This window comes from Vitis vinifera, chromosome 6 (assembly GCF_030704535.1).
Source record: "Vitis vinifera cultivar Pinot Noir 40024 chromosome 6, ASM3070453v1".
Lineage (NCBI taxonomy): Eukaryota > Viridiplantae > Streptophyta > Magnoliopsida > Vitales > Vitaceae > Vitis > Vitis vinifera.
The window spans coordinates 1,204,734-1,218,373 of NC_081810.1; the positions used below are offsets into that span (position 1 = coordinate 1,204,734).

General features: G+C 31.2%; 3 protein-coding genes across 4 annotated transcripts; 1 reads left to right on the forward strand and 2 right to left on the reverse strand.

Moving 5' to 3' along the window:
- The first annotated feature begins 374 nt into the window (after positions 1-374).
- On the forward strand, positions 375-1,179 carry LOC100251830 (uncharacterized). The gene has a single exon (XM_002285637.4). The coding sequence runs from the start codon at positions 544-546 to the stop codon at positions 922-924; it is 381 nt and encodes a 126-aa protein (XP_002285673.1). The 5' UTR covers positions 375-543; the 3' UTR covers positions 925-1,179.
- Positions 1,180-5,658: 4,479 nt separating this feature from the next.
- Positions 5,659-6,318, reverse strand: LOC104879592 (uncharacterized). The gene has a single exon (XM_010653043.3). It carries the CDS (start codon positions 6,224-6,226, stop codon positions 5,756-5,758), a length of 471 nt encoding a protein of 156 aa, XP_010651345.2. The 5' UTR covers positions 6,227-6,318; the 3' UTR covers positions 5,659-5,755.
- On the reverse strand, positions 5,659-9,943 carry LOC100253645 (pentatricopeptide repeat-containing protein At2g36730). 2 transcript variants are annotated; one of them, XR_786025.3, is made up of 3 exons: positions 8,911-9,942; positions 6,975-8,316; positions 5,659-6,852 (listed from the first exon to the last, which is right to left on the reverse strand). XR_786025.3 is itself a non-coding variant. In XM_002283325.4 (2 exons), the coding sequence occupies exons 1-2, from the start codon at positions 9,504-9,506 to the stop codon at positions 7,467-7,469; spliced, it is 1,446 nt and encodes a 481-aa protein (XP_002283361.2). In that variant the 5' UTR covers positions 9,507-9,943; the 3' UTR covers positions 5,659-7,466. The 2 variants fall into 2 exon arrangements, 1 of the variants encoding a protein (XP_002283361.2); XM_002283325.4 differs by having other exon boundaries at positions 5,659-8,316; positions 8,911-9,943.
- Between the last annotated feature and the right edge of the window lie 3,697 nt (positions 9,944-13,640).

Genomic DNA, 13,640 nt, shown 5'->3' on the forward strand with positions numbered 1-13,640 from the left:
ACGAAATTGAATTTTTGTTGGGATAGTGATAAATACTCATCAATCAGAATATGACTTCAAGGTTATTTTTATAATTGGATTCATCATTTATTTCAATTATCTAATATGATCGTTGATGTCGTATTATTTTTCGTGTAAAATAATTCATATTTATTAAAAAATTATTAATAAATAGAAGAGAAAAAAAAAGAAACATCATAGGATGTCCTCTTCTTAGTACCAATTTTAAAAAACAAGCAAAATTCCAATTAATATGGATCAAAGAGTGCAAGTTGCAAAAGATAATTTCTACGAAAATAATGAGTGTTAGCTTTCGTACAAGCATTTAAAGAGAGTGTCAAATAGTCACCCTCAAAGGAAAATAATAGTATCAATAATAATGAAAGTGAAACCCTCCAAAACTCTCAATATTATATAAGCCATGTTGGATGGACAACCCCCACATCTCAAGAACAATCCACCTCATTCTAGAGACAACCCTTATATTTCTCTTATAAAACCCTAACAAAACCCTAGGATTTCCATCCAAATTTTGCTCTCAACATGGCTAGGTATGACAACTCTTCATACTTTCAACACCTCTCCCTTGACATCCCTCTCCACTTGTGCTTCTTCCTAGCTATTCTCTTCTCCTTCGTGGGCTTCACTTGGTACATAAACTATGAGTCCATGATAGAAGACTTGATGGACCAACTCAAGCTCGTCCTCATCCTCTCCCCTCTCCTCCTCCTCCTCCTCCTACACATCTTATCAAGCGATCAACGGCAGTTCATCCCCTTCATTATCCCATTACCGGATAAGGATTCATTGCATAGAGCCGGAGGATCGCCATGGGGTGTCGCCTTTTTGCTTGTCTTTCTTCTCTTCATGGTGTCTTACAAATCCTACTTCCAAGAACGTTGGTTTCCATTGTTGAGCAGGTGAAGGTGCATACATATATTCAATTAGAATACATAAAAATATGTGTGTTTTGATCTTGATGGTGGCTAGGGTTTGTTGTTTTTTATTGGTGCAACAAAGCTAGCTACCACTTGATTAATTTCTTTGTCCTTTTGTGATATGTATAGGAGGTTAATTATGATTAGGAAGGTGTTATTTTTGGACGTCTTCCTCAATTTGATGTGGCTTGTTCTTATTGTATTTTGTACTATTTATAATAACTATATACCCTTTGAATTATATAGTACTCTCACCACCTCCGTTTTATTTTTTTTGTACTCACTTTTATTTTTCCATAATATTTAAAATTAAATAATTAAATTTTTTTTTCATTTCTTGTAATCATGAAAAATAAACCAAATGACAAAATTGGGTATCATGACAATGTCATATTATTTTCCATACAAGTGAATGATTTAGCTCAAATTATTCAAGCTTTTAATGTTTATTTAAGGGTGAATTTCCTAAATTCAAAAAGTAAATTATGATTAGAAATGGCAATTAATGAGGTTGAAAATAAAATTTGAAAATTAATTACAAATGATATACCTATATACCCAACTAGATTCAATGGTCCATGGAATCAAAATAAAATAACACATCAATTACAAATATATATATATATATATATATATATATATATATATATATATATATAATCTCAAATAATTAAGTGACATAAGGGATTTTTTTAAAGATTTTATCAAATAAAAAAAAGAAAATTAATAAAAAAAAATCCCTCATCCATGTGAAGTGCACTATGTACAAGTAAATCCATAAAGAATATTCTAAACAAATCGACTAAATTCTCAAGCAAAAGTAAGGAATTAAAAATGGAATCTAGTTGTTAGCATCTTCTTTATAAATAAATAAATAAATAAAATTAATCTCCTTCAAACAATCAAGTAATTTGAAAAATAAAAGAAGTATGATAGGATTATTTAATTTATTTTTTTATACATAGGGAAACATAAAATTTTAATTAAATATAAAATAAAATAAAATATTTATTTATTATATTTATTAGAAAAAAATTATTCAAAGAAATTTATGATAAAAGATAAAATTATTAAATTTAAAATAAAACATAAATTATATCCGAGTAATTTATGTTAATTTCATTGATGAATCTATTAAGCCTGTAGAATCCACTTTTTAAAAGGTATAAAATTGCTTTGGTGAAGGTAATTTAAATTAATTAAAAAGATCATAAAAATATAAAAATAAAATAAATTAAAAATATTAAAATGATAAAAGGGATCATCTTCCACTTTTTGAAACACCCAAGTGGCATCTAAATAAAGGTAGAAACTTCCACACAATGTAGGAATGTTGTATTATTTAGCGGCATTGGGAAAGCCACTTGCCAACCCCAGATTGCCTTTGCTGCTTTTCAACTAATTTTGTGGATAGTGTACCCTAGACCTAGAGGTAGAGCTCCAATTGCCCTATAGGGGCTGCAAGTGGCATTTGAAAAAAAAAAACCAAAAATTTGAAACTATTTTAAATTTTCAAATATACATATTTTCAATTTAAATATGAAAATTATCTTTTTTTAAAAATACCTTCAAAATCAAATTCCTTCTATCATAAATTTGAAAATATTTTATAAATTGTCTTATTTTTTAAAATTATTATATTTTTATCAAAAAAACTCCGTCTAAAAACCAATCATTACGTTACATCTTCTAATTTTTTTATGACTCTTAGAGAGGTATCATCAAATTAATATAAGAGTTCATTTGATAATAATTTTAAAAAGCGTTTTTAACTTATAAAATATTTTAAAAAAAAATAGATAGTTGACAAAATTAAGAAAACACTTTTAAATTTTTAAAAAATTACTTATTGTGTTAAAAAATTATTTTTAATGTTTTTTGCAAAAACACTTTATAAATGATTTTCTTAAAAACATTTATAAAAATAATAATAATTTCACTAAAAATACTTTGAAAAACAGTTTTAAATATAACATTTCACTAAAAATACTTTATTTATGTGATTGATTTTTTAAATATAATAATAATAATAATAATAATAATAATAATAATAATGTAAAGATTAGTTCACTTTAGATATTATTCACTTTAAGTTTAATTTCATAATTTGCAATACTTACGAATAATTAAAAGAAGTTTTCTACTCCAATATCATGAACTTTTTTCTTTAACTAGGAGAGGTTACAAATGATAATAATAATTTATTTAATTTGATTAATTCCAAGAATTTATCCAAATCCCACTAAATCAAAATTGGGAAAAAAAATTTTAAATAAAATAAATTAGATTGAATTTTAGTTGATTTTTAACTTTTTATTTTGTAACAATCTCTATTGAAAATAAGATGAATTAATTATTTATTCAACCATTCATCAAATTCTGTCAAATCAAATTTGAGGTAAAAGGGTTTTTCTCTGACGCAGCCAATCTTATCATATTTAAAAAATAAATAAAGTTAATCACCACCAAAAGTAACTCAATTTAACTATTTTCAAATATAACTCATATGAATTCAGCAATTAATATTTGATTTTCAAATGGTATAATCACAAAAATATAAATTATTATTTTCAAAATAAATAAATAAATAAGTCTTAGATTCAAAATAAAACTATTAATTTAAGTGGTGTTTTTTTTTTACTTAATTTTAAATAAGACTCAAAACTAAATAATATTTAATAATATTAAGTATTAGTTTATTTGTTTTTGTAATATTTTATTTTTATCAAACATTAAAAAATAAAATAAAAATCAATATATTATTTTTTTATTTAAAATATTAAAATTGCTAATTTTTAAATTTAACAAAAAAAATTATAATAAATCATAAAAATTTAAAAAAAAAAAAGCAAATAAATTAAAATCCTAAAATAAATTACTTTTCGAGAAAAACTAAAAAGACAAACATCATCTTTTTCATTCAAATTACAACCCTAATATCATATCCTAAAATCTAATAATTATAAAAATATTTATGCAAAAGAGAGCATATAATATCTATATTTTTAAAAAAAATAACCTTTATTTATCAAAAATAATAATATAATCTCAATTTAATATTTTTATCTTACATTTAAAAAATGCTTAAATGTGTGAAGACAATAAAAAAATTGATGAATAATATTTTTTAAAAAATATGATTATCATTCTTTGGAATATATAATTATTTTACCATTTTTAATTAAATAACCCACCATATTTAAATTGGTCTATTAGACAAGTGGGTACGTGTCCTACGTGGCCCTTGCAGTTGCATCACATTATGGCTATGTCCGTACAGTAACAGTGCCTTTAATTTCGTGGTTCAGAGAGTTGTCGGGTACCCTATAGTTGTACGGACTTTGTCAGTGCTTCTCAGAGTTGGCACTAATATTGACCGTTGGATTGTCATCCAAACCTAATTCGAATTGTGATCGGACGGTTGTGAAATCATTGGGAGATTTATATTTATCTCAGAAATATTTTAGTGGGGAAGGTTTGTGTTTAAAAACCTTATTTATTTTAGTTTTGATTAATTTGTAGGGAAGGTTTGTTTTTATAATTACATAATATTTAAAGGCCTTGGTAGTTGTAGAAAGTAGTTCTTTAAAATAATTTTTAAAAATATTTTCTAAAATTTGTTTTTAATATTTTATAGAATAAAAATCTGTTTAAAAATTTAAAATATTTTTAATATTTTAAAATAATTTTTATATTTGATATTTTATTTTTAATTATTTTATATATTTGTATAATTATTTTTAAAAACAGTTCTCAAAAAATAAATAAAAATAATATAAAATAATTAAAATTCATTATTTAAAAATAACATATTTTCGATTCTTAATAATAAAAAATAAAAAATAAAAAATAATTTTTTATTATCAAATATGTTTTCCATTTTTATAGAGAATAAAAAACTAATTTCCAAAACATTTACCAAACAAATTCTAAAATTCTTGAAAGAGTTTTTACATTTAATAGTCTTATTTCTTAATTATTTATAAATTCTTTATTAAAATTACTAAATAGATAAAATTCTTGGAAGCCGTTAATAAAAATTATAGAAAAATAGAATTATTTAGTTCTAAATATTTCTTAAAAATGCTTTATTTTCTAAAGATATTTTAAAAAAATTTACAAATTAAGTATTGGATTAATGGATATTTTAATTGTATTAAAACCCTAAATTTTATGAAGTAAATTAGATGCTAAAAAAATATTCACATTGATATTTTAAATTTGGGATTTTTAAATAATTTTTTTTTATTTTTCAAAAATATTATAGAAAATTATAAGTACTTTAGGTAATGAAAATGTTTTCTTCAAAAATCATTTTAATTTTTAATATCGATATCTGAACTTTATTAAACCTTAAATTTGATGAAGTAAATTAAGTACTGAAATGTCTTAAGTTTTACCAAACACCGTAAGTATTAATATATTAATTTGATTGAATTTGGATTTTCACAATTAAACAAGTTCGGGTATTTTACTAAAATATAAATTTTATAAAACAAATTAAGTACTGAAGAACTTCAGTACTAATCATGAAAAGTTTCTGAGAATGTTAGTAGCTCTACTCACAAACTTTACCAAAATGTGGGCATTAAGTTGTTGCCAGGGAAAGGCAAATCCTAGAAAAAAATTTCAGAGAATTCCCCTCTAGTACAAGGATGAATTCCATAATGCTGCAAAAAAAAAGGGAAAATGGTTCCCTTCTAGTAATGGACACATGATATTTTCCATGGAAACAAACAGCTCTTTAGAGAAAGCTAAACCATTCTGCTACATTCAAGGCACAAAGCATACATTATCCATGAAAAGATGCCAAGACACTAAAAGATAAGGCCATGCAAGGATGGTTGGTAAGATATGAGGAAGAAGAGGAGAAGCAGCACAACTGCAAGACCCCATGGTGAGGCGCCAGCTCGATGAATGGCGTTGGGCTCAGACCCCGGCATGGGAAAGTTGAGTCGATTAGCTGGTGGCACGGTGGACAGCCAGTGAACTGCAAGGACTAGGAGCACAGGGGAGATCATTAGCAGACGGTGCAAGAGGTCAGCTGCAGTGACCACAACTGCATCATAAATCACATATGCCAGGAACCCGCATACTAGTATTGCCATGCCAACCATGATCAGCCATTGCTCGGAGAAATTGGAAATTAAAAAGCTTGTTCTGGGGCCTGCAGCCATGTGAGACAGAGGGGGGGAGAGGGAGAGGGAGAGGCAGTGAGGTAAAGCAAGGGCCACAAGAGATAGTGTTAGTAGAGGTGCAGTGCAGTGAGTGATATGGGGGAGATACATAAATGGCTTTCATGTCCTTTTTTGTTGTTTTTTCTGCTGGACTTACACTACTTTGTTGTGTTATGGCACATTATTTGAGTTCGTATAATGTGTTTTCTTGTTGAATTTCAGGAAACCAGCACGGTTCTTTTAAGTCTCTAAGTTGAAACCTAACCCTCCCATGCCAAACCATGAGACAAAGGACTTTTAACTCTTCTGCAATTCGTGACTCCAGAAAGTGTCTTAAATCATGCCATTTCACAAAATGGAAGTGCTAATGCCAGGTATTGCCAAAAAAAAATGAATAATTTTGATACTAAAGTATCCTTACTTTATGTCAAATGACAACTCTAATACGACTTCTCGCATAATGATCAGTGTGGTCACAACTATGCCCTGGGATAATGTACCTAGAAGATTTTCCTGCCCTCCATGGAGGGGTGACCTAAAACATCTAGATTTGAGGCTGAGTCATATGTCTAGGTTTCAGAGTATTAGATCAATATCTATAGAGAAAAGAATTAGTTTATAGTGACTTACAGCGAGGCACATTGCTGAAATGTTGGGGCAGCCAGGAACAGACATGGCTTGGATTTTACCATTTGATTTTTGGGAAAAAAAAGTGGGCTTCATGTACTGCTCCATGCCTGAATTCTTGAAATGTCATTCAGTAAATGTAGCAACAACATCAAATTTATACATATAACAACAATAACACAACACAACAACAAAGCCTTAAATCCTAATTATTAGAAGTCAGCAACTCAACTGTATGTGGCAAGAGTGTTTAATCTTCCACCAGCCCGTGTAAACATTGTTGCAACTCATACTATAGATGCTCATTTACTGATGTAAAAGATTTTGGGAAAATTGCTCCGAGGACAGTGGAAATTACCACCACTTAGGTCGTATTCAAATTCAAGTTGGCAATTCTAATATGACCTTGAACCTTTTCTGGGAACCCCAAAAGATCCCTTGACTTGAAAATTTTCCCTTTCCAATGTAAAGACCAAAATATCTTTCAGTAACCTGAAGCCAGATACAAGTAATTACTAATGGAAAACATACTCTTCACCATGGAGGTTCGGTATTCCAATTCCATGAATAACCACCAACAATACATTGCAATCATATATGTTTGGATCTCTTGCAATAGGTTTTTGTCCCTGCATAACTTTGTTTTATCTTTGGTCTCTTTTTTCCCTGCATAACTCAGGAAATTGTGAGGAAGGAATGGTTCTTCAGCACTCAGATCGAAAAATTAGCTTAGAGCCTCTTCAATGGTCTCTTCTGTATGACTGCCACTCACTTCCACCCGACTCCATCCAGGAACCTTCTTCAAACCCTTCTCTTTCATGGATACTCTCAAGTCAGCTGCTTCATTCCAACAGCCAGACAGAGAAGATACACCAGAAGCAAGCACATAGTTCGCTCCAAGATCAGGCTCAATTTCAAGCAGAAGTCTTCTCAAATTTTCATCAAAACCAAAAACACGACCATCATTTCTACAGGCACCAATGAAGCTCCTTAATATAACAGAGTTAGGCTCCATTGGCATGTTCTTGATAATTTCATAAGCCTCTTCAATCATCCCGGCTCGTGCAAACATATCCACCATGCATCCATAGTGCTCCATTGTTGGCCTGATATTATAAATTTTCACCATTTGACTGAAAAACGTTTGGCCCTCATCAACAAGACCCAAGTGACTACAAGCTGATAAAATCTCAGAAAATGACATACTGTCTGGTTGTAGGCCAGTTTGTTCCATTTGGGTGAACAAAGAAATAGCATCTTCACCATGGCTGTGATCTGCAAGGCCAGATATCATGATAGTCCAAGACTGCAAGTTCTTCTCAGTCAAGGAATTAAAAACTTTCAAAGCTTTTTCTATGTGCCCACACTTAGAATACATCTCAAGGATTGCTGTTCCTAAAGCAACATCCAATCCTATGCAATTGACAATAATGTATGAATGAATGGACTCCCCCACACCAATATTTAGCAAACGAGTACAGGCAGAAAGCAAGCTTACCAGAGTGACAGAATTAGGTTTTTCATTTGCTAACATCATATGTCGGAATACCATTAAGGCATCTGCTTGACAATTGCTGCAGACATAAAAAGAACCAGGGTTAAAGAAAATGCCAACATGAAAAATTTACAAGAAAGAATAAGTAGCCACACCCTATTTACAAAGAAATGTCAACAATTCCTAGATGGAATCTTCACAAAAAAAACCCCCATAGAATCAAGATGAACTCTCACTTAGAAGCCATGTAAGAATACTTCCTAAGCTTCAAGGTATCAACTTTACAACCACCCGACCCATGCATAAAAATCTGTATATAGTTATAAATGTAAGTTTCCAAAGTCATAATTGCTCATGCCAATCAACCAATTTTATGATCAAAACCTTCTTACTCATAAACTATCTTCAGGGATATGCTCACACATTCAAGAAAGATGCAATCATATGAGAATCTCATGCATATGTAAGGAAAAATCAAGAATATATTCAACAAAAAAAAAGCCAACAAACAATTGTCTAAGTAGTTCAGAAATTTCCTAAAAATTTACAAATAACGGCTAAACCATTATATAATTCATGAATTATTAAGTTATATGCGATATTTTCATAGAAAATGACTAAGAATCAAGCTGTAAACTTTCATCATACAAGTTGGATAACAGTTGAAACATACCATGCAACATATCCAGCAATCATAGAACTCCAAGAAACCACATCTCTCACAGTCATTTCATTGAACACCCGTCTAGCAAGCCCAACTGCATTGAGATTTGCATACATCCTCAAAAGGGTGTTCCCAACATACCTATCTGAATCAAAACCCGCCTTCACAATTATAGAATGCATCGCCCCGCCTGCACCCACCACCAAACTACGCCCACAGGCCTTAACAACAAAAGGGTATGTGAAATTATCGGGTTTAAGCCCAACCCTTTGCATTTGGGAGAAAAGCTTCACTGCTTCAATTGGAACTGAACTCTTAGTGTATGCTCTGATGATTGAGTTCCAAGCAAAAATTGGTGCCCTAATGGGCAATCTATCAAACACCAATCTGGCGAATTCGATGGAAACCGACGAAATGGAGAATATGAACTGAGAAATGAGATCTGGGTTGTGATCTTTAGCGGTTTTGAGGATGAGAGAATGGAGCTGGAGAAGGTGGGTGGTGGTTTTTGACCGTTGGAGGAGGATTTGAATTTGGCGGGACATCATCACATTGCTGTTTAGTTTAATATAGTGTGGCCATAACCCATTAACGAGAGTTTCCATACAAATAAATACATGCAATTGAGTAGTTCTACTTGTAGCAAATGCCTAGGGTTTGTGTCCCATGGGAGCTCTAATTCAAGGTTTTGATCTATTACCTTTCAAAAACCGAAACTAATCCTAGCATATCACATATATAATTTGATCATATTCTTTATTCTTCCCTGATTTAAATTCATCTATTTATACCATCATTTCATATATTTATCTTTTCCTCTTATAACATTATCACATATTTTCAACACTCGATATTAAAAGTTCAATAAATATCAAATCCATATCGTGAATTTTTTTTCTATCCAATGAACACTTAGTAATATTCATACATATAAAAACAAAAAAAAAAATCTCAAATCAAGTCTTAATAACAAAAGATATATAGATTTATTATAATAGGAAATAATTATACAAATTTGTTTTGAAACTTTTATCATTGCACAATTTTTCAAAAAGATTATAAAAGTTTCTTGAAGGGTCCTCTTTGCTCACTAAATTTACCTTTTTTTTTTCTTCTGTTTTTTTGGGGTTTAATATATATAATGCTTCGATTGAAATTACTTGCTCAAAGAGTGCGAGGGGTGAACGGAGAGAGAAAAAGAGAGATAAATGAAGGGCAACAATGGCGGTGAGAGGCAAGCAAACAGAGAGCAGCAGAAGAAGAAACCCCCCTTCACGCCAGCTAAAGATGACACCAAGCCCCTCCTCCAAGACCCTGTATACTCCCTCCTACTTGTTCTTTGTTTTTCTTTTCTTTTTTCTTTGTTTTGAATGGATTTTTTTTTGGATAAAGAGACTAGACCCAATTGAGAAATCTCTCTCTAATACTTGTTGTTTTGGGATTTTGTAGATTTTGAGATCAGACCCAATTGAGACTGAGGAAGCTGTGCTCCGATTGCCTTCGTTTCCAGTTCCCCCACCAAAACCCACATCCCAATGAGTTTGAATGTTCCTTCTTCTTCATTAAATTTGGTTTTTTTTTTTTTTTTTCCTGGAACAATGAATTTCATTACTACTATTTTCCCATTTTATGAGGAATTATTTTTTATCTTCTTTTTTTCGATGCCAAGTTGTGAATTTTTATTTAGATGACTGTGCTCCAGATTCTTCTAGATTGGCGAGAGAGTTTGGTTTTGAATTACCATTGTCTATAAGCTCTAGGCTTAAGGGTTTTGACTCTGAATCACGCTTGCCAACAACAGCTCTTGGATTGATGCTGATTAGCTGTAGATGGGGGCTTAAATGAGAAAACAATGTTCTTGAATCCAATTAGGGTTCATAACCAGTCTCAGGGTTTTACATAGAATGTGCCCAATTTCCCTTTCAATTCGTTCAATGTGCCTGGTTTATTGTTTGATTGGATTTCCCTTTTCCATGTCCTTTGCCGGCTAGTTTTTGAAGGGTTCATGTTGTTTGGGCATTCGGATTTTATGTTTCATTTGTTTGCTTGTTTAAGTTATGTTGCAGCTGCAATTTTGGCTGTTTTTAGGTTACAGATTCTCACGAACAGGGTATTAACAGACAATAGTATAATCTACTGAAATTCAGATGTTCCATTCTTAATTCCAATTAGTTGAAAGGAAAACAAAATTGAAATGCTGATTGTCAGTGTGTGAACGGCTTGTGATCTTTGTTATCCTCTCTTCTTTGGAGAGTGATGGGTGTTGCAGCCTTCTCTGAAGGAGACATTTTCTGGTTGAGATGATAACTTTATTAGCAAGGACAATAATAAGGTATGTGGGGTAGCTTCTCTAAGAAGCGGGAAATTGTAGGCTTTCGAAGAATCACAGGGGGGCCTCCTTTCACTTGGTTGCAGGGTCCTCTAAGAGTTGTAAATTTGTCTGCCATAGATTTCATACATAGTTTGAGTCAGTGTCATGATCTATTTCATGCAACTTGTAGTTCCTTCTTTTGAAGCTTCAATGCTCCTTGTACAGTTCCTGCAATGTCCTTTTTTGCTAGCTGCCTTTGATGCAATGTTAATTAGTTCTCTAATAAGGAAATTATCGTGTCATTTAAGCAAAGCCACAGCTACTCTAAGATATGAATAATTGTTGGTTCCTTTTGCTTGGTTAGTTTTATCGGATTTGAATAGTTCACTAGGTTTAAAAACATGGGTTATGTTTATATCTGCTTACCCTTTCAGTTATAGTAATCAAGTTATTGATGGCATTTAAGTTGGATTTATATTTGCTTCATTAGGAGCACACTTACTTAGATCATGATCCTGTTTGAACATCATTAGCTTGTGCTTGTTTTTTAATTCTCGATTTATATATCATATTCCTCAATAACACATCTCCCATGTTGTGGACCGACCACAACATTGTTTCCTTCATATTCCTTAGGCAGTAGATCTTCTACAATTCTTTGTTAAAGTCATGAAACCTTATGCTCAAAGAACAAAGAAATAATCATTGAATGTGGTTAGATATAGCTTTGGTTGGTTGTTGATGATGAAGTATTTGTGGGAGCATTGGTGTCTAATTAGCCAATCATGTGTAATGGTAATGGAATGCCCAAAACTGAAAACATAGACTACTAATAAAATTCAATTTTGTGAGGATGAGTTCAAATCCTTTTCTAGAAAGGCAAAGTTAATTAAAATTTGCAAGGACTGGGTCTTCAGTTTACTAAGCAATGTCAAAATTTGTTGTATTCTTTTGAATGCATGATTGAGGAATCAAGTTGATTCTTATCCTAGGAATTGCAAAACTGGATCAAAGAAACCTTGGAGTGCTATCAGGTTGATATCACTCAATCTACAAAGAATAAGCACAAATTCGTGAAATTTTATGTTATGTTCTTAGGCAACAATTTAATGCATGAAAATGTTCATCTATCTACAATAGGGTATATTAGGGTCGTATTAGGTCCCAACTTTAATTAAATACCATTTTACTACCCCTATAATAGTTGCGTCTCAAAAAATAAAAGACTTAGGAAAACATGATGCGTGAACCATGTGTAACATGAACATTAGAAATTAGTAAATTACAACGAGGTTGTGTATGTAATAAGACTCACAATCAAATTTGCTCTTGGAGATTGGATTTAAAATAATGATAACTACTTAGTTTCCTCTATGTTGGTTTCTCATTCTACTGGGTGAAAGGACGAAATTAGGTATGTAAACAAGCCTGGTTGGGCCAAGTCTAGCCCAAACTTCTTGGTGTGTGTTCAAGCCAAGCTTAGGTCTTCCTTAATAGGCCCAAGCCAAGCTCAATGATCTAGGAATTTAATTATTAGCCCAAGCCATGATAATTAATAAATACAATTACGATTCCTACTAGGAACAATACAAAGCTTGGCTTGATGGTTAGGTATATCATATCATGTCCTACCCTTACCAACGGTTCATATCCTAATCATGTGAGTGTCAGATGCCATAAGTCTCCATGGAACTAAAATAATGTCAATATCTATGAAGGAGGAGGGAAAAATCATATGATGTGGCTAATCATTTCGTAGCACATGCCATAAAATGAGGAATACACATGAGGAGATGAGGAGTTATTACAAATTGTATTAGATCGGAGAATGATGAGTATACACAAGGGAAGAGTCATTACAATGACAGTTAACCAATCATCATGTAAATAACGAGTATGCATGAGGGACAAGTCATTACAAATGGTGTATGAGTGTGACATGCCATAAAATGAATAGAAATGGTAGGAGTTATTACAAATGGTATTAGAGAACCTCTTAGGTAACTAATGGCATTACAAATGGTTACATGCCATAAAATAAGGGGAGGAGCCATTACAAAGAGAAATAAACAATGCATTTGTATCAAAGAACATGAGGTTACATTTGAAGTATCTTTATCTTACAAAAAAAAGTTCCTTGCCTCAATCCTTGTAAAAGTGAAAGGAGATGTTATATTTGTATTGATGAAAAGGTTTGCTATTTGGTTGCAACATCGGGAATATTTCATTTTTTATAAAAAAAAACAAACGTCTATTTATATAAATTAAAAAATATATAATTGAAGGATGAGGGATCAATCCTAAAATTTATGAACTCTTATCAAAGAAAGAGAAACCTTCTCCAAAATATTAGCAAGTTCATTTGAACCCTATCAAAATGGACTCAAAGCAATGTTCTCCCTTAGGGATGTAAGTAAAATCGAAAAAT

What these genes read in the sequence shown, in the direction of transcription:
- LOC100251830 (XM_002285637.4), top strand. Translation starts at nt 544, where the DNA reads ATGGCTAGGTATGACAACTCTTCATACTTTCAACACCTCTCCCTTGAC.
- LOC104879592 (XM_010653043.3), bottom strand. Translation starts at nt 6,226, where the DNA reads ATGTATCTCCCCCATATCACTCACTGCACTGCACCTCTACTAACACTA.
- LOC100253645 (XM_002283325.4), bottom strand. Translation starts at nt 9,506, where the DNA reads ATGGAAACTCTCGTTAATGGGTTATGGCCACACTATATTAAACTAAAC. An exon ending in ATTGCTGGATATGTTGCATG is followed by an intron (nt 8,317 to 8,910) that starts GTATGTTTCAAC and finishes TTATGTCTGCAG; the next exon opens with CAATTGTCAAGCAGATGCCT.